The 18,437-nt window shown below is 38.2% G+C and overlaps 1 protein-coding gene across 5 annotated transcripts in view; it reads right to left on the reverse strand.

Annotated features, from left to right (window-relative positions):
- The window catches only part of AIM2 (absent in melanoma 2), a 60,650-nt gene that overhangs the window by 17,064 nt on the left and 25,149 nt on the right, over positions 1-18,437 (reverse strand). For 3 of the 5 annotated variants that reach the window (XM_077156582.1, XM_077156579.1, XM_077156581.1), the window contains 2 exons: positions 3,581-3,702; positions 597-878 (listed from right to left, as the gene is read on the reverse strand). In XM_077156582.1, coding sequence (XP_077012697.1) covers positions 597-858 — 262 coding nt within the window. In that variant the 5' untranslated portion in view covers positions 859-878; positions 3,581-3,702. The remainder of the gene's footprint in view (positions 1-596; positions 879-3,580; positions 3,703-18,437) is intronic. The other 2 variants (XM_077156584.1, XM_077156583.1) reach the window with 2 other exon arrangements.

An 18,437-nucleotide genomic window follows, 5' to 3' on the forward strand; every position in this document is an offset into this window, starting at 1 on the left:
AACCAAAGGAAGTTACCACATATGGAGAAAGTTCAGTGATCTGCTTAATCATATAAAAACAGTCTTTGTTTGGGTAAATGTACATTGTCAGCAGCGGTTGTAGTAGTGAGAAGGAAAGACAAACTATGAATTAGGGGAGACTGAGAAAAGACTTCCACTGCAGCAGGAGGAATTAGCTGACACCATAACATGCTGGGACTAAGGAGAGCGCCGGCCGGTCTGTAGAGGAGTAAAAGTGTCTAATTTCCCTTTAAGGATTTTCAGAGTTGCATTGCCTTTAAGTCCTCTTCCAGGCTTCTGTCAAATATGAAGGACATTACCTGGTCGAGCTGTGCGTTGAGAAGGTAACACTGAAGTCCTCTGTTCAGGTTCACTGCAAAGCAGACTGGAGGAAAAGGGGAGGCTCTTTGGATTTGTAAGATTAGTAACAAGCATTTTCTAGCAATTCTCAGTAAGGGCAGGCAAATGGGACAAATGCATCAAGTTAGCAAATAAATTCCAACATGCATTGCGGGCATTACATCACTGATTTTATAAAATGAAATACCCAGTTTGCTAGACAGATGGTCTGGAAGGTGAAAACACTCCCACGTTACCTTTTTCCTTCTCCTCCTGAAGACTTTTTGCCTCATGCATATAATTCAACTTCTGGAAAATATGAATGGTCTTGATCACAGCAGAGACTGCACCAGCGTTTTGAATCATCAAGCCAGCTACCTCGGTCCTACTAGCTGTTTTTAGTTTTCCTGTGGAGATCTTCAGCTCATCTGTAAGAAAGAACTTAAATCTGTGGAGTTCCTCATCGGTGAGGTTATCCAGGCCCTTTAATAACAGGATTTCCTTATATTCACTCTCCATTTCACGACTTTGGAATCAGCCTATAAGAAATCCAAAACATAACATTATACCATCAAAAATGAACTCTACATTCAAATATTGAGGAAAGTAAGATGTTAATATCTTTGTACAGGAAAAATAAGCACAATATTTATGGTATTTGGGTGAAATATAAGTAAGAATTTCCTAAGAGAAAGAGTCACCATTTCCCAGAAAGCATATCTTCAGAGGTTTTACATGTCTCTGGAATTCTTAGAGAACAGAACACATTCTTCTTGATTTTTTATACAAATTTATCGAGAAGGCTTAATCAATGTTCAACAAAGTGCACACATTGAAGGCATACAATTGTGATAGATTTTGGCACATCCATACACTTGATTAAGTCATATTTATCAATTGGTCTCTTACAGATTGTGCTTTTGATATCGAGCCTGAGAAATCTTTGCCTAATCCAGATCAAAAAATGTTCTCCTATGTTTTCCTCTAAAAATCTTGTTGTTTGGGTTTTACATTTAGGTCTATGGCCTATTTTGAGATACTTTTGCTTATGGAGAGAGGTATGGTTCAAAGTCTATTTCTTTGCAAATAGATATAGTATTTTTTCAGAAATATATGTTGAAAAGAATGTCCTTTCTCCATTGACTTGCTTTTGCATCTTCATCTGTTACCCATGTATGAGTGGGTCTATTTCTGAACTTTTTATTCTGTTCCTACTGATCTTTTTATCAGTTTTGATGCTAATCCCACATAGTAGATGGTTTCACTATCTATGTATAATATCCAAGATAATCTTTAAAATATTAGAGTAATTCAGCAAAGTTTCTGAATATAAAATCAATATACAAAAAGTGTATTTCTTTATTTCAGAAACACACAATTAGAAAAACAAACAAATAAAAAGGTTTGATTTCTAATAACTATAAAACTGCAAGGTACTTAAGAACATCTAACAAACATGTGTAAAACCTCTACAGAGAAAATTATAAAATGTTATTGAAATATATAAAAGAAGACTTAGACAGAGATACATGTGATTATTTGAATGGGAAGATATAAACATGAAGATGACGTTTTTCTTCAAATTAACCTATACACATCGTACATAAATCTCAAAATGCTTTCCACAAAACTTATCAGATTGATTCTAAAGCTTACATGAAAGAGTAAGGATCAAAATATTTAAGCCCAATTTCATGATGGTTATTAAGGAAGCACTAGCCCAACTAGATGCTGATTTAAATGTATAATAATTAAAGCAGTACATTAGTGGCACTAGGAAAAACAGATTAATAGATAATAACAGAGAGTGTGGAAATAGAATTGCATATAAAGGAGAGCATGGTATATATCTGAAGTACCATAAATCACAAGGAAAGAATGGTTCATTCTAAAAAAAGTATTGGGACAATTGAGAATCTGTATCGAGAATGATGATATCGGATCTTTATTTCACATCATAAATATATATATATATATATATATTAAAAACATAAATGTGAATAATAACACTATTTGAAAAAATAGAGGATATTTCTTATTACACTGAGAAGAGGTGGGTTTTTTACACCAGGCGCAAAAAGTACAAACCAGGAAGGAAAATTGTTAAATTTGATTACACACAAATTCTAAATGTCTTTATGAAAAACAGACACAGTGAACAAAGTGAAAATATATTCCAGATAGTGGGAGAAGAGATCTGCAAAGTAAACAACTAATAGAGACTTTGTATTTAGAATGTAGAAGATACACATATCAATAAGCAAAAGATAAACAGTACAGCTGAAAAATGGGCAAAAAGAAATAAAAAAAGCAATTATTCAAATGTCCAATAAACACATGAAAAGATCCCCCACATTACTGGTAATGAGTGGCTTCCAGAATTGCTTCATATGGGGTGGAAGACACAAGCCAAGAAACAAGTGTTTTAGCTTATGAACTAAAATAAATGACTGTGACTATCAGAAGAGCTTAAATATCAATAGAGTCAAGGTTCATAAATTTGTTAATTAGCCTTATTATTTTTTACTCCAAGCTGCAGAGGGCTGGAGAAACTTTACTTATGCATGAGAGTTTAAAAGTGTATATTCAGACTATCATCTGGAACATTTTTAAAAGAAGTAACACATTTGAGACATCTGGAATGACAGAGCCACCCAAATGTCCCAGTCCTGCCAAAGACAAGAAAGAAGACAACTGGCATTTGTTGAGCAACTATTATAAGCTGAACAGTCAGTTAGGCATATTTTTTACTTATCTATAAGATTTTCATCTTATTATAGCCCTATTAAATAATCTAATCACATTGTAGTCACATTTTATATATATGAGGAAATTAAGACAGTTATTTCTCTTAAGTTTTGTTTTTTAATTATAAGCCTAAAATTTGCATTTTACTCCATAATATGTTTCGTCAAAGAACAGTGAAGTATTTATCACAGGGTAAATATCATTGATCTCTATTCAGGAGCCTCATGCCCCTGGAGGTACACGATGTAGTTTGGGAAGGGCGGTACGATAACATGCGGAATAACTCACCCTTTAATTCCTCCAGCCTCTAAGCTGGAAGAGAAAGGAAACATTCATAGAGCACCAATTTACCTCTGTAATGATGATCATTCTTACCTTACTGGGTTTCGTGATATAAAGTACCCAGCAAGGTCTGTCTGACATACCAGTTGCCGTTTATAATGCTCTTCCAATTATTACATGCAAATGTTGTATCTGAGGTGAAATGACTTACCTGTGGTCACACAACTGGTCAAAGCAAATACCAAGACTTGAACTCAAGTCCTCTGGATCCAGCCCTCTGCCCTTTCTAGGGTCAACTGCCTTCTTATTGCTCAGAGAGGGTGGAATGATTTTCTGGGGGTTAAGAAAAAGGAGACAGAGTTGGGAGAGAGGGAGGGAAAAAGGGAAGGCTGATGTTATTGGCTGTGATTTGGAAGGTATCCACCTCCCAAATATCTAGTACTCTTACAATTTCAATATTAGCAACTCTTTTCTTTGCCTAGATCATTTATCTCTCTTCACCCAGAGTTACCTGCACAACTTGCTCTCTCACTTTCTTTGGATTCCTGCTCAAATGTCCCCTTCTAAGACAGACCTTCACTGACCTCATTGTATAAAATAGCACAAACTCCATTATTCATTGTTGCCTCACAATGACTAGTTTTCCAAGGTATTCTTCACCTTGACATTAAAATATATAAGTTATTGTTGTTTGTTTAATTTTTAATTGCTGGTCTCTACTGGAATGGAAGTGCCACGTGGGCAGGGACTTGGTCTGCTGGTCACTGCTTTACTCCTATCACTTGGAATAGTACTTGGCACACAATAAACATCTTTTAAATCACTTTCTAGACTTCCCTGCCTAAACTTCAATCCTGGATGCCTCTACCTTCTATGTTCTATTGGATCCATCTTATTTGGTTAATCAAGGGCCCAGAGTTGCCTGATCTTGGATAGAGTAATTCTCTTCACTGTATATCTATCCTTTAAGAGAGGTTTTCAAGCCAGGAATAGCATAGATGGATAGTGAGTAGTTATAAGTGAATGAAACCGCGGGCCACGGTGGCTCAGCAGGCAAGAACGCTTGCCTGCCATGCCACAGGACCCGGGTTCGATTCCCAGTGCCTGCCCATGTTAAAAAAAAAAAAAAATTAGGAATGATCTTGAGGTGAGTGAGACTAAATGAAATCACAACATATCAAATATTCCATAGCATTAAAAAAAAAAAAAAAAACAGAAAGGGCAGGCCACAGTGGCTCAGCAGGCAAGAATGCTCACCTGCCATGCCAGAGGACCCGGGTTCGATTCCCGGTACCTGCCCAGGTTAAAAAAAAAAGTGAATGAAACCCAAAACAAAACTGGGGTCAAATCAAAGTTCTGATTTACAGAATAATTTCCAAAGAGGAACAAAGTTGAGAAGGCTTGTTAAAATCCAAGAGCTTTACATCAAAATGCATTCAAGGTAAGGGACTTTGAAACTTCTATCCGCACAGGAAAAGGCTGTAATCCAACTTTCTGCGTTTGCATTGCCTCACCTCAACCAGCTCCTCATTCCATTTGTTTATGTTGTTTTCCGAAGAAAGCAGACACCAAATCACAGAGTATTTTAATATGCTTCTGCCATTCATTGTTTTTATCATATTTTAACTGGAGAATACAATGTTCATTTAGGCTTTGGCCATACTTTCATTCTCGTTATCTCATAACGAGATATGAGATACATACATCTTGCAGTTGCGATATCACACAACCCCTGGATTACCAGCATAAGGCTAAGAAGCAACAAGCTGCTATACACACTCCAAACTCTGGGGGAGCCAGATGTCTACTGTCAAAGAGATCCCTTCCTCTCTTTTCTTAGTGATCCCGAGACTACAATCCCTGAGTGAAGTGATTAAACCAGATTTTGGCTGTGAGCCTGAGGAGCAGCCAGCCACCTATTCATTGGTTCAGCAACAGGAATGCCAAAATGGTAAGCACTTCCCCCACTAACTTTCTACCTATATCGGTAATTCCCTTTTGTTTTTTTCCTTCCTGAAATCCATTATCTGATATCTTAAACATTTTAAAGACACGGGAATATTTATTTGGATGAACAGAAACTTTTTCCCCTAGACAGAAAATTCTCCCGCCCCAAACCTGACACTTTAAAGGAAATGAAATTCTAAACTCAGTCACTGTCTCTTCATCATTTGCAAAATTTCCCCCTCTTTTCAATATATCAATACCCAAAACCAAGCAAAAAAACCTAAGTCCAAATTCCAATTCATTTTGCCCTTTTTGCTGAAGAAAGGTGAGTAAATTATAGATTTTTGTAATTTGAGTTAAGAATCTCCCAAATTACATGCTTAGGGTGGGGAGTTCATTATTTGCAACAATAAAGAATCTCATCTCCAATTTTACATAAAAATAATCAGGAGAAACCTTGAGAGCAAAAAAGAAAGTTTTGAAATAGAGCAGTGTGAAGGGGTTATCAATCTAGTAGAGATTTCCAGCAAAACACATGATCTTAAATGAGTAAAACAGAGGCGAAAACGCAAAGATAAAGGCAGAGAGGTAGGAAAGCAGGCATTGTCTGTTAGCGTGAGGGTCACAGAACACTAGCTTGGATAAACCAGAAACTTCATCAAGTTTCCATGTTTGCTAGTTTATTTATTTTGAAATTAAATCTAGTTTCATTTTTATCCACCATATTTTACTCCTGCTTTTTTAAAATTAAAACTAATTTCTGGAAATAACCACTTGTTCTATACCACCAGTTCATTAACTTCACTATACCTACATTCATAGACCCTGTGCTAGATTTTCCTCGTACGCAATCCCCAGGCATATAAGCAGGGGTGATGTTAAAATATTTAACAAGCCACATGATACAAGCACGGAATGGCACAGCGGCCCCATTAGAATGGGTATCTGCTATAAATGACCAGTATGGCCGCACAAGACAATTACCTCTCTGACTTATCTCTGACTGCTCTCTTGTTCTCTCCACCACAGCTACACTGGCCTCCTTACAGCTCCGCAAACCTTTCAGGAACACTTTTATTTCAAAGATGCTTGTATTTGCTGACCTTTTTGCCTGGAAGATCTTTGCCCAGATTTATGTGGTTGTCACTTATTATCATTTATCTGCCCTACGTTCTATTTATTTAGGTTTTGACTCCACCAACTAGAATGCAAGCTTCCTAAAGTGAGGATATTTATACATCTTATTTTCTGCTGTTTTCCCAGTATCTAGAAGAGGGTCTGGCACAGAGCATCTGCTCGGTGAACATTTTGGAATAAATTAATTAACCAATTTAACTGACATAACAATGCTCTAATGTAAATAATATTATTATCTTCATTTTACAAACCAGGAAATTGTGAATCAGAGAAACTATGTAATATGACCAAATATACACAGATGGTAAAATGGTAGAGCCTGGATTAGTTTACATCTGTTTCCTTATAAAGGTCGTGCTCTTTCTGCCTCTAAAGAGAAAAAGATTTGAGGTTTGCATGAGGTCCTGCACAGAGGCAGATGTCTGGCTGTGGAGCCCTGTCAAGTTTCTTTTTGGAGATTGATAACCCCTTCACACTATATTTTATTTTCCACGATGAATCTAAATTGTTCTCACATATGACCCATATGTTTATATATGGGTCTTGAATTTATAGGATATTTGATTAATAATAAAAAGAAATGGCAGTGTGAGAGAGAAGGGGTTAAAGCTCAGGGACATTGATTACCTATAATCCACAATTAACAAATGAAGGTAAAAGAGGGAGAGAGCAAACAATTGTCTTAAATTTCTAGTTTAGAAAATTAGATAGGTGGTGAATGTTAATAAGGAAGGAGGACTAAGGTTATCATAGATTAAGCGGTATGCACGGGAGAAATTTTGATACATTGTACTTGAGATGCCTTCTAGGTTTTTGGGCAGAGTGACCAGCCCAGCTCCTTACGCTCTCTTTTTATTTTGATTACCTTTGTTTTCTCTGGTTCCCTATTTTCCCATGTCCCTAATCCGCTGTCATCAGCTCTGACTTAGTTTCACAATTTGATCCTCACTCATAACTCAAGTAGGCTTGAAATTTTCAGAAATGGAGGCTAAAGCACAGGGAGGAACAAGGAAAAATTACAGGACGGATGTTCTTCTAAAGAGAAGAGGCATTCTAGGGCAGCACATCCAAAGAGGATGGCAAGAAAAGGAGCTTGGTTTCAGATATATCATTAACAACCCAGTGTGACAGGACAAACCTTCAACATTTTTCCCGTTAAAGGCAGAGAGAACAGGATCTTTATAAGCAAACAGATGTAAACTAATTTTAACTTTACAATTTACCATCTGTGTATGTGTGCTGGTTCTGTGTACCCCAGAAAAGCCAAGTTCTTAAATCCTCAGTATTGCTGGATGGGATCTGTTTGATAGTTTCCATGGAGATGTGATGCATCCAATTGTGGGTGGCAACTTTTGATTAGATGTTGCGCCAGTTTGAATCTGTTGTGTACCCCAGAAAAGTCATGTCTTTTAATCCTCATTCAATATTGCTGGGTGGGGCCTTTTTGATTAGTCATAGAGATGTGACCCACCCAATTGTGGGTGGTAGCTTTTGATTAGATGGGGTCCATGGAGATGTGTATTCACCCATTCAATGTGGGGTCGCTTACTGGAGCTCTTTAAGAGGGAACCATTTTGGAGAAAGCTACAGAGCCCACACAGCCAAAGACCTTTGGAGATGAAGAAAAAAAATGCCCCCAGGGGAGCATCATGAAACAAGAAGCCAGGAGAGAAAGCTAGCAGACATCACCATGTTTGCCATGTGCCTTTCCATTTGAGCTAGAAACCCTGAACATTCTCAGCCTTCTTGAACCAAGGTATATTTCCCTTGATGCCTTAGATTGGACACTTCTATAGCCTTGCTTTAATTTGGACATTTTTATAGCCTCAGAACTGTAAACTTGCAATTTAATAAATTCCCCTTTTTAAGCCATTCCATTTCTGGTATTTCACATTCCAGCAGCTAGCAAACTAGAACATACGATTTCCATGGAGATGTGCTGCCACTCATTAAAGATGGGGTTGCTTATTGGAGCCCTTTAAGAGGGAACCATTTTAGAAAACAACTTTAGAATCAACAGAACCCACACAGCCAGAGACCGTTGGAGAGGTTGAAGGAAAAGGCCCTTTGAGGAAGCCTCATGAAATGAGAAGAGAAAGCTAGTGGTCATCCCCATGTACCTTTCCAGCTGAGAGAAAAACTCTGAACCTCATTGGCCTTTTTGAGCCAAAGTATCTTTCCCTGGATGCCTTAGTTTGGACATTTTTGAGGTCTTGCCTTAATTTGGACATTTTCATAGCCTTAGAACTATAAACTTGCAACTTAATAAATTCCCTTTTTTTAATAAAAAAAAATGTTCCATTTCTGATATATAGTATTCCAGCAGCTTACAAACTAAAACAGTATGCTTGGCCAAGCGTGCTGGTTTGAAGCTGTTATGTACCCCAGAAAAGGTCATGTTTTTTAATCCATTCCTGTGGAAGACCTGTTGTGGGTGGGACCTTTTGATTAGGTTTTTTCAATTGAGATGTGACCCAGCCCGTTCAAGGTAGGTCTTAATCCTTTACTGAAGTCCTTTATGAGGATAAACGAGAAAAATTTGGGGAAAGTAAAGAGAGAAACACCTAGAGAGCTTGGAAAGAAAACCACTGGGAGAAGCAAGCAAGGTCACACAGAAGCTGAAGGAGCCAGAAATTGAAAGCAATGAAACCGAGGAGCAAAGAACCAGCAGATGTTGGCCATGTGCCTTCCCATATGAGAAAAGAATCTCAGATGCCAGCTGCCTTTCTTCAGAGAAAGTATTTCCCTATTGATGCCTTACTTGGGACATTTCCAAGGTTATAGAATGGTAAATTTGTAAACTAGTAAATTCCCATTGTAAAAGCCATTTCTAGGATATTGCATTCCAGCAGCTTTAGAAAATCAAAATGCCAAGTTACATAGTTTCTATGATTTAAACCAAGATTTTAAACAGGATGTAGAATTCAGAGTCAGGTGGAGTGTGGGTCACACTTAGAACTATCTGATGTTTCATAGAAGGCTCTTATTCAGCCACAGATCTATGAAAATCCAACTTATTGAGTGAGGGAGTCAGATTCGAAGACTTTATGAAGCAAGGTATGGGTTAAGGACTTTCATTCTCAGGGGGATGAAATGCACAGCAGGGTAACAGAGGGAGGCACTGAGTTGCTCAAACCAAATAAATTTGAGAAAGGGCTTAAGAAGGGTGGAAAAAATATCAGCACAGTTATCGTGCTGGATCTATGACAGCAAGAAAAGTTCTGGACAAGTGAGTTGGCTCATGGTTACTCCAAGCCATGGCCATGATTGGCTTAGATAGGTGGTAGCCTGCCAGTTAGGTGGCAATACCTTGCAGAGCTGGGGCAATGTTGTCCAAAAGGCTGTATAAGCTCTAAATCAGTGTTCAATACATGGCGGTGTTGCTCCCAAAGCCAGGATTCAAAGGCCCAGGTGTCAAGGGATGGCAATGGGAGTGGCCACTCACTACTACCTACAGCATTGCACTAGCGCTTTTTTTTCCATTTTAACCATTTTTAAGCACAAATTTCAGTGGCAACTCCATGCACTAAAGTAGCTTTCCAGAAACTTACAACCTCCATATGGGTCCCTAGTCCAGATAAGTCCTGAAACCTAGAGGGCCCAGCTTCTCCAGAACATCAGATAGTGCCATCTCCCTACCCCATATTAGTGACAGACCCTTCCAACATGAAAAAAATTAGAATAGCCATAGTCCAAACACCCCTAAAGAATGGGTTAGAAAGATCAACAGTGATGGTGGAGTTATACAGTGAAGGAAGGATTTAACAAATGAATATGAATGCTGGATCACTAAATGGTATCTCTTTTAGTCTCCAGTATTTTAGAGCAGCTAGAAGTAAAAGCTTAAAATTGTGGACTTGTAAGTCATGTCAAACTGAAATATGTTCTACAACTAATTGTGGTGCTGTGTGTTGAAATTTATTGCTGTTTTTTGTATATAGGTTATTTTCACAAAAAAAGAGAAGGAAGAAAAGTAGATTGTGATGATTAAAAAACATATATTTAGCCTTCTAGCCTCCTATATTCTGGAGCAGCTAGAAGGAAAAATCTGAAAGGCTTGTATGGTAGCCCATAGCAAACCCTGGGATCTGTCCTATAACTACTTGTTGAAAAGTGCTTTGAAAACTATTGCTTTTTTATTTCTTTGCTTTGTGTATATGTTATACTAAACAATAAAAAAAATTCAAATAAAAATAAATCTGGAAAAAAAATTTCAGCGGCTTAATTACCTTTACATTAATGCAACTCTTTCGTCACCCAACCTTATTCTCTGCTGGCCTAGAGGTCTCAGTTCCAAAAGGCAAAGTGCTTCTACCAGGAGACCCAGCAGTGATTGCACTGAACTGGAAGTTAAGGCAGCCACTTGGCCAGTTTGGTCTCCTTGTGACTCTGAATCAACAGAGTGGAATGACCAGTCCTGATTGCCAAGGGTGGTTAATACACAATGGAGGTAAGGAAGAATTTGTTTGGAATAAGGAGATTCTTTAGGGTGTCCTTTAGGCCTACCATGACCTGAGATTAAAATCAATGGAAAATGACAACAACCCAACCTGAAAACTCGACTACTAATGGCCCAGACATTTCAGGAATGAAATTTTGGGTCTCACCACCAGGTAAAGAACTGTGACTAGCTGATGTCCTTGCTGAGAGCTAAGGGAATATTAAAAGAGTAGTGGAGGAAGGTCATTATAAACATCAGCTAGGACCACATGACCAGTTACAGAAAAGAGCAACATAATGATTATGAGAATTTCTTCCTTATTTTGTTATGAATATGTTTGTGTGTTCTATTTGTATATATATATATATACAAATATATATATATACAAATATATATATATATTATATATATACAAATATGTATATATTATATATGTACAAATATATATATATTATATATATATACAAATATATATATATTATATATATATAAATATAGCAAAATATCTTTGTTTTCTTCACTCCCTTTCTTTTCCCTTTACCATATGATATAATTTGTACTAACTTTACATCACAGTACTTAAGTTATGGGATATCACAAAGAAGCGTTAACACCATGCAAGGGCTTGCAACTTCTTCTGCTGAAAGTCAGAGCATTTCGATTGTATGAGCATCATGTTAGGTAGAAATGTGACTGGAAGACATGACAAACCTCACTTCTAGTACCAAAGCCTGTATTAGTCAAGGTTCTCCAGAGAAACAGAACTAACAGTATATGTGTGTGTGTGTGTGTGTGTGTATAAAGAGATTTATTTTAAGGTGTTGCATCAAAGAAACAAAAAGATAATGCTAGCAAAAGTTCACAATAAACAAGTGGAAAGAAAATATTTTTTTAAATATTTTTCCAATATGATAAGAGACATTTCAAAGTTAATAGAGTAATAGAGGATTAAACTGAGGAGTTCTCTGAGAAATCATGTTTAGAAGACAATAAGTTGGGGGGGGAGGAGAGAAAAGATAAGAAATTCAGAGGCTTTGGGAGGATGTATCACAATTCCTTCAAGAAAGAATAAACCTAGAAAATGGAGGAAAGAAAGTTATCAGAAAAAATAATATTTAGTTTGATGAACAGGATGAAACAACAGACAAAAAGGTACATTATTTTAAAATTACGAAGCATCAAAGAGAGAAGACCCTAAAACTTTCCAAGGGAAAAAATAGATCACACCCAAGGATTAGGAATAAAAATGGTACTGGCCTTCTTGTCAGCAATCCTGGAAACTAGAGGAGAGTGGAGCAATTCCTTTAAAATTTGAAGGAAAACAATTTTCAGACTGGTATTATATAGAAAACTGATCATCCATCACCAGTAAGTGTAAGGAATGAATACAATTATTTAAGGAATCCTGAAGATAATGATGAAGAGAGATCTCTGAACTTTGACTTCCCTAGGAAGCAACTTGTCTAGCACCTTCCTTGAAGGAGAAGGATGGAAAGATAAAAGAGGATGGAGAACTGAAAGAGGGATATTTTCAAAGGAAGAGGTGCGTGTGGTATACGTGTGTGTTGCCGGGGGTAGGTGATTACTAATAAAGTACGTGAATTTATTTCGAGAGGGATTTTACAATTCTGGAAGTAAGGAATTATTGATAAGCACATAAAAATATGAATGAACTATTAAAGAACTATCATTAACTTCAGAAAAAAATAATGCAGAGGGAAGGAAATGTAATCATAATACACTATGCGGCTTAACTGTGAGTTATATTTACACAGTAATAACAATATAAAACATCAAACATTGATATAACCAAAAATTTTGAAGTGACTACATTGGGAGGAAATTGGAATCACATGATTTTGTGATATGTGGGGCAGGGGTGTGAGAAAAGTAAATTTTCATTTACTTTTGGTTCTGAAAACCAATAGATAATGAAATGCCAAGAATTGGAAACTAGGAATATAAGTATATTATTAGGAAAGGCTAAAAGTGGTTACTTCTGGAGAGAGATTTGGGAGCAGGGAGGCACATACTCTTTTTTTAATCATCTTTGTAGTACTATTTGAATTTTAATCTATATATATATGTAGATTAATTTGATGGCATTTAAAATAAAATGTAAAATGTAAGGGGCTCTACTAGATGCTCACTAAAGTATCTTCCTACTCTTGCACCAAAGAATCTATAGTCTATGCTATCAAAGGTAATCGACAATAAGATATAATAGTATTTCCAAAGTAGAATTAATTAATCCCAGCAGAGGAAATGTGGGGAGAATTCATTAGGGATAAAAAGGGTTGGGCCTGTAAAAAGTGTGAGATTTGAATAAGTGGGTGTGCCAGTTTGAAACTGTTGAATGAAAGAATGGAGTCAAGTCTAAGCTCACAGAAAAATTATAAAAACACCACACTCCCCCAACTCCTCCCCCACACAATCAAACCAAGGAGCAGAACTGTTCTCAGTGGGTAAATTCGCTGCTTCTGCCATCACATACAGGAAGTCAAGACCTCAATTCACCGCAATAGCTACAGGTCATTTCTGTATCAGGAATTCTAACTTGCAATTATATAGAAAATTATCAGTTTACTATACAATACCAGTCTGAAAATTGTTTTCCTTCAAATTTTAAAAAATTACCTTTCCCTTAAAACCCAGACCCTCCTGGAGCCAGCTGTATGAGAAAAGTGGGAGGTCTATATAGAGATGGTCCTCACGTTGGTGACTGTTTCGGTTTGCTAAAGCTGCCAGAATACAATACACCAGCAATGGAATGGCTTTTATAAAGGGAATTCATTGCATTACAAGTTTACAGTCCTAAGGCCATGAAAAGGTCCAAATTAAGGCACTAACAAGCGGTTACCTTTATACAGGAAAGGCTGATGCTGTCTGGAACACCTGTCAGCTGGGAAGTCATGTGGATGTCATCTGCTGGTCCTTGATCCAGGTTTCCTGTTTCCGACTACTGATGCCAGTAGTTTCCTTTCTACACATCTGGGGGCCTTCACTTAGCTCCTCCAGGACACAACTCTGGGTTCCAGCTTGCTTAGCATCTCAAGGGAAGGCACATGATGATGTCTGCAGGGCTCTGCCTGCATCTAGGCATCTGCTTTGTCGGCACTCCAAGCACCTCCAAACATCCCTGTCTCTCTCGGCTCTGAAGCGGCTGTTCTCCAAGCATCTGCATCTGAAGTTTCTCTAAAATGTTTCCTCTTTTAAAGGACTCTAGTAAACTAATCAAAACCCACCTTGGATGGGTGGAGTCACATCTCCATCTAATCAAAAGGCCACACCTACAGTTGGCCGAGCCACATCTCTGTAGAGCTAATCTAATCAAAATTGTTTCCACCCTGCATATTAAATCAGAATTAAAGAACATGGCTATTCTGGGGTGCACAACACTTCCAAACTAGCACCGTGACTTTCAAATAGAATCTCACTTGGATGCACCTGACTGGGAAAGTCTTAGGCCATTATGCATTCATCAGGGCTGCAGGAGAAACAGAAGTTGAGTTCTGACTTCTGAGTTGAGGATGTAGGAATTGTGAATTTCCCTAAATAAAGAAAGGTTATTTAAAAGATGCTAGGCAGCTGCAGATATGAAATATGTCCATTGTAAACCCATTCAAAAGAGACAAGGAGTCAAGGATTGCTCCTGGTGTCTGGCTCATGAAAGTAGGTGAATGATGGTATTAAAGAAAAAGGAAATGCTAGGGGAGGAGGAGGTCAGGGTTGATGAGAAGAATGTGAGCTTAGTATTGAAAATGGTGAGGTTGAGGTGCCTGTGAGATATGCAGACAGAGGTTTTAATTGAATATATGAGCCAGGGAGCTTAGATCAATGGTCAGGATTCTAGAAAATACTCTGCATGGCATCAGAATATAGATGGCATTTGGGTTTGTGGGACAGGATCAAATTGTCCAAGGAGAGCACACTGAGTGTGAGGAGAGGGAGTTCTTGGAGCCCTGAGGAGCTCAGACCAAAGAGGTTGGGTAAAAGAGGAGAGTAAACAAGAAAGGGCCCAGCAGTAGGGAAAAGCAAGAGCTGGTGGATTCCTGGAAGCTAAGACAGTGTATTTCAAGAAGAATGTGGTTCAGATCCAGCACATGCTGCTAGGAAAATATCCATTAGATAACTATTTGTTTCCTTCCAATTTTACCCCTCAGTTCATGGTCTTTATTTTGTCGGGTTTCCTCTTTATGATCATTATGTTAGGTCACAATGCACTAGTACAGGGAATAAGTAAAAAGGCAACAGTGGTGAGGCAAAAATGAAAGTCCTGATAGTAGATCTTAGTGCTTTTGCAGCTTCTTAATCATATGTCTTTGCCTGCATTTTCAGTGTCTCTTCCTTTTCCCAGCTCATGAACAAGGGTGCTTTGTGCTGTGTGGTCCTCTCTGTTCTCTTGTTGGCTCCCTCATCTACAGTGTCCTGTGGATAGGCCTTCTGCCATGTCCCTCCACCCCAATATGCTGTCCGAAATGAACTTTGCCCTCTATTTCATCCTCCGCCATCATTTGATTAATTCTTATTTTCCTTTAAATCTACCTTTATATTTCACTTTCTCCAAAATTTTTTTCAAATCCTGCCAGCTCAAGTCTCCTACCTTTGTGCCCATCCTACCCAGTACTGCACATCACAGCAATATAGAACAAAGAAGCATGTGGCTATGGCATCGTGCTGCCCTCCATCAACTACTGTGACCTCTGGCAAGTTTGTTAACCAACTGAAGGCTGAGAGTACCTCATCCATGGGGGTGTTGTGAAGTGTAAAAGAGTCAAAGCACTAAGCAAAATTTTAGAAATATAGGAAGCACTCAGTAGAGACTGTCTATCATTATTTATATCATCAAAATTATTATCATTTATTGTCTTATGAAGCCTATTGCCTCGTCTGCCTAATTGACTGAAATGTAATCTCTGTAGGGGCAGAAAATGAATTTATCTTGTTTAATGCAGCATCTAAAAAAACAAAAGAATAAAATCTCACCATAAGCACCAAGTGCACATATACTACAGGTATAAAATGACTCATGTATTACAGGTATAAAATAACTCCAAACCCGAATCTTCAAGACCAACTCCACCCCTCCTGTCACCCTAAAACTCAAGGTCTGCATTCAAAACTTTGTGCTAAACGGTTCTATTTGTATGTGTCAAGAAAAACTCAAGCTCAGCATATCTTAAATTAGTGATTATCTTAGACCCTAAATACCTTCTCCTGACTTCCCCTTTATTGTTGATGGAACCACAATTCTCCCAATGACCTAAGGACCAAACTTCATAGTCTTTTCCAATTTTCTCTCTTTCTTGACCCCTCCATCTACTCAATGTCATCAGATTGACAATACTAGTGACAGGGATAATTCAGGGGTGATGGCTGTCATGTGAGGTTGAGATAAAAAATTTTAAATGATCGCTATACCTGAAACTAAGTTAACTTTAAATATTAATATGAAGCCTGTCTGTAGGAACCATCCCTTTGTTAAACTGCAGCAGGGTACCTGAAGACAAGAACAAGGGGATTAGAATGGTGTTTTTTAGTATTTATAACCCACCATTTATAGTAATCATTTACTAATTAATTTTTAATGATAATAATCTATCATGCCATTTGTGTGTTATGAAAAGCAACCTCAGGCTTTTCCTTCCTCTAGTGAGTCTATTTTTCAAATTTCTAGTGACAAGTAGCACAGCTGGGTTAGCTTTTCTGCAGTGCCAAAGTGGTTCTTTGATCTCTAGGGTTTTCTGCATAATTAGAGATGTTATAATTTACTCTTGTTTCTTTCCTATTTCCCATTTGCCAAGGTGGATGAGGGAAAACTAAAGAAATAGCATAACGAATTAATACAGAGAGTAATAATTTGGGGGGATGGCCTTAACAGGGGCACTATGTAAGTAGGAAGAGAGGAGAGAGAGAATAGTAAAGGCATAGGATTATTTTTCCATAAGACTTAACTGAGGTTCAGGGGTGACTGAATTGGCTTTGATAAATGGGGTGATGGTTGTGAGTGAGAGACATAAAAGCTGCATCTTTGATACTGGCTCCTACAAGTTTTTGAACATGTGGCCAGGGTGAATTTCCAGTAAAGGTACATGCCTTGAAATGACAGGATGAAGGTGTGGCAGGCACTAGGAACCTCACGAGTCAGTCAGATCTGACATTCATTGGTTCTTAATGTCAAGGACATGACCTGCAGCTTCAGTCTGGTTTCCTCAACTAAATACTAAAAATATGCCTCTTAGGAAAGTAGATGTTCCTCTATTAGGCCCCAACTTCAGTGAAACTGTAATGTCCAAATTTAACTGCAATCTTTCCCCCTATGCACTGATGGCCCAGAGCAGCTGTTTTGAAATTGATCTCCATTCTCACACTTGACTTTGGCTTACCATCCAGCTTTGTCCTTTATTCAAAGAAAACACAACATCCTTTGTGAGAAAATCTGGTTAAGGATTGCTATAAATATGAGATGGACAAGGATCATAGCAGCTTCTAGCCTGAGTGACGTGAGCAATCTTTGAGGTGCATACAAGCATTATTTCAGTTTAATGTAACTGACAACCCTGCAAAGTAAGTCCTATTATTATTCCCATTTTCTATGTGAGGAAATAGAGGCTTAGACACGTTATGTGAATGGCCAAAGATCATTCAAGTAATGAACGGCAGAAATAGGGTTTGAAATTCAGCAGCATGATGGCAGAGCACACGCTCTTAAATGTGGCACAACACTGCCCCCTCGTGACATAGTGACGTTCCCCTCTATAACCAACAGGATAAAAATGAACATGCATCAACAAATAGAGGCAGAGGACTCAAACACAGAGCCTTGCTTAGAGAGAGCCTTATTTTGTGTTATTTGTTCAACCCCAGGCTTCCCCGTTCTGTCTCTCTATTGGCTCTTGTATAATAAGTTCTTTATCTAGTTTCTTCCCTTTGTTCTCAGGATAGCTTAATTTCTCCTATGATTCCGGGATGCAAAGCAAAACAAAACTAGTAGCGTTCTCCTTAGCTCTTTAAATTCCGTACCAGCCCAAACAAAAATGGCCACTCAAGGACATTTCCCCTGAGCCCAGAATCACAACACTCTGTATGTACTGTCTCCCTCTGTGAATTTATTCTTCTAGGTTTTCTATACATCACGGATATTTTATCTCTTCCCTACCTATTGGTTTTTATTCGCTTGCAATAATTGGACTGGAGGCTGTAGCACTCCACCCAGATTCTCTGAGCCCCACAACCGAAGCACTCATTCCTCTGGTTACAGGAAATGTTAACTGCTGACAGATGAGTTTGTCTCCTGGAATTTCCCTATGCCAAAGGGTGCTGCCGCACCCAAGGTTACACACCTTCCTGGAGGCAGTCCACAGCCAGTGACTAGCCAGTGGGGAAATTCAAAGGCCCACCTCTCTTGCCTCATAAAGAAAAACTCAGAAGGCCATCCTACATCTCCAGTCAGCTTTCAGGACCCTCATTTCAATTACATTGCAGCTCAACTTCTCCATCTGCCCACTTCTGCTTTCCTCAACTCCTTTAGAAGTGTTGTTCC

This window comes from Tamandua tetradactyla, chromosome 4 (genome assembly GCF_023851605.1).
Source record: "Tamandua tetradactyla isolate mTamTet1 chromosome 4, mTamTet1.pri, whole genome shotgun sequence".
Classification (NCBI taxonomy): Eukaryota; Metazoa; Chordata; class Mammalia; order Pilosa; family Myrmecophagidae; genus Tamandua; species Tamandua tetradactyla.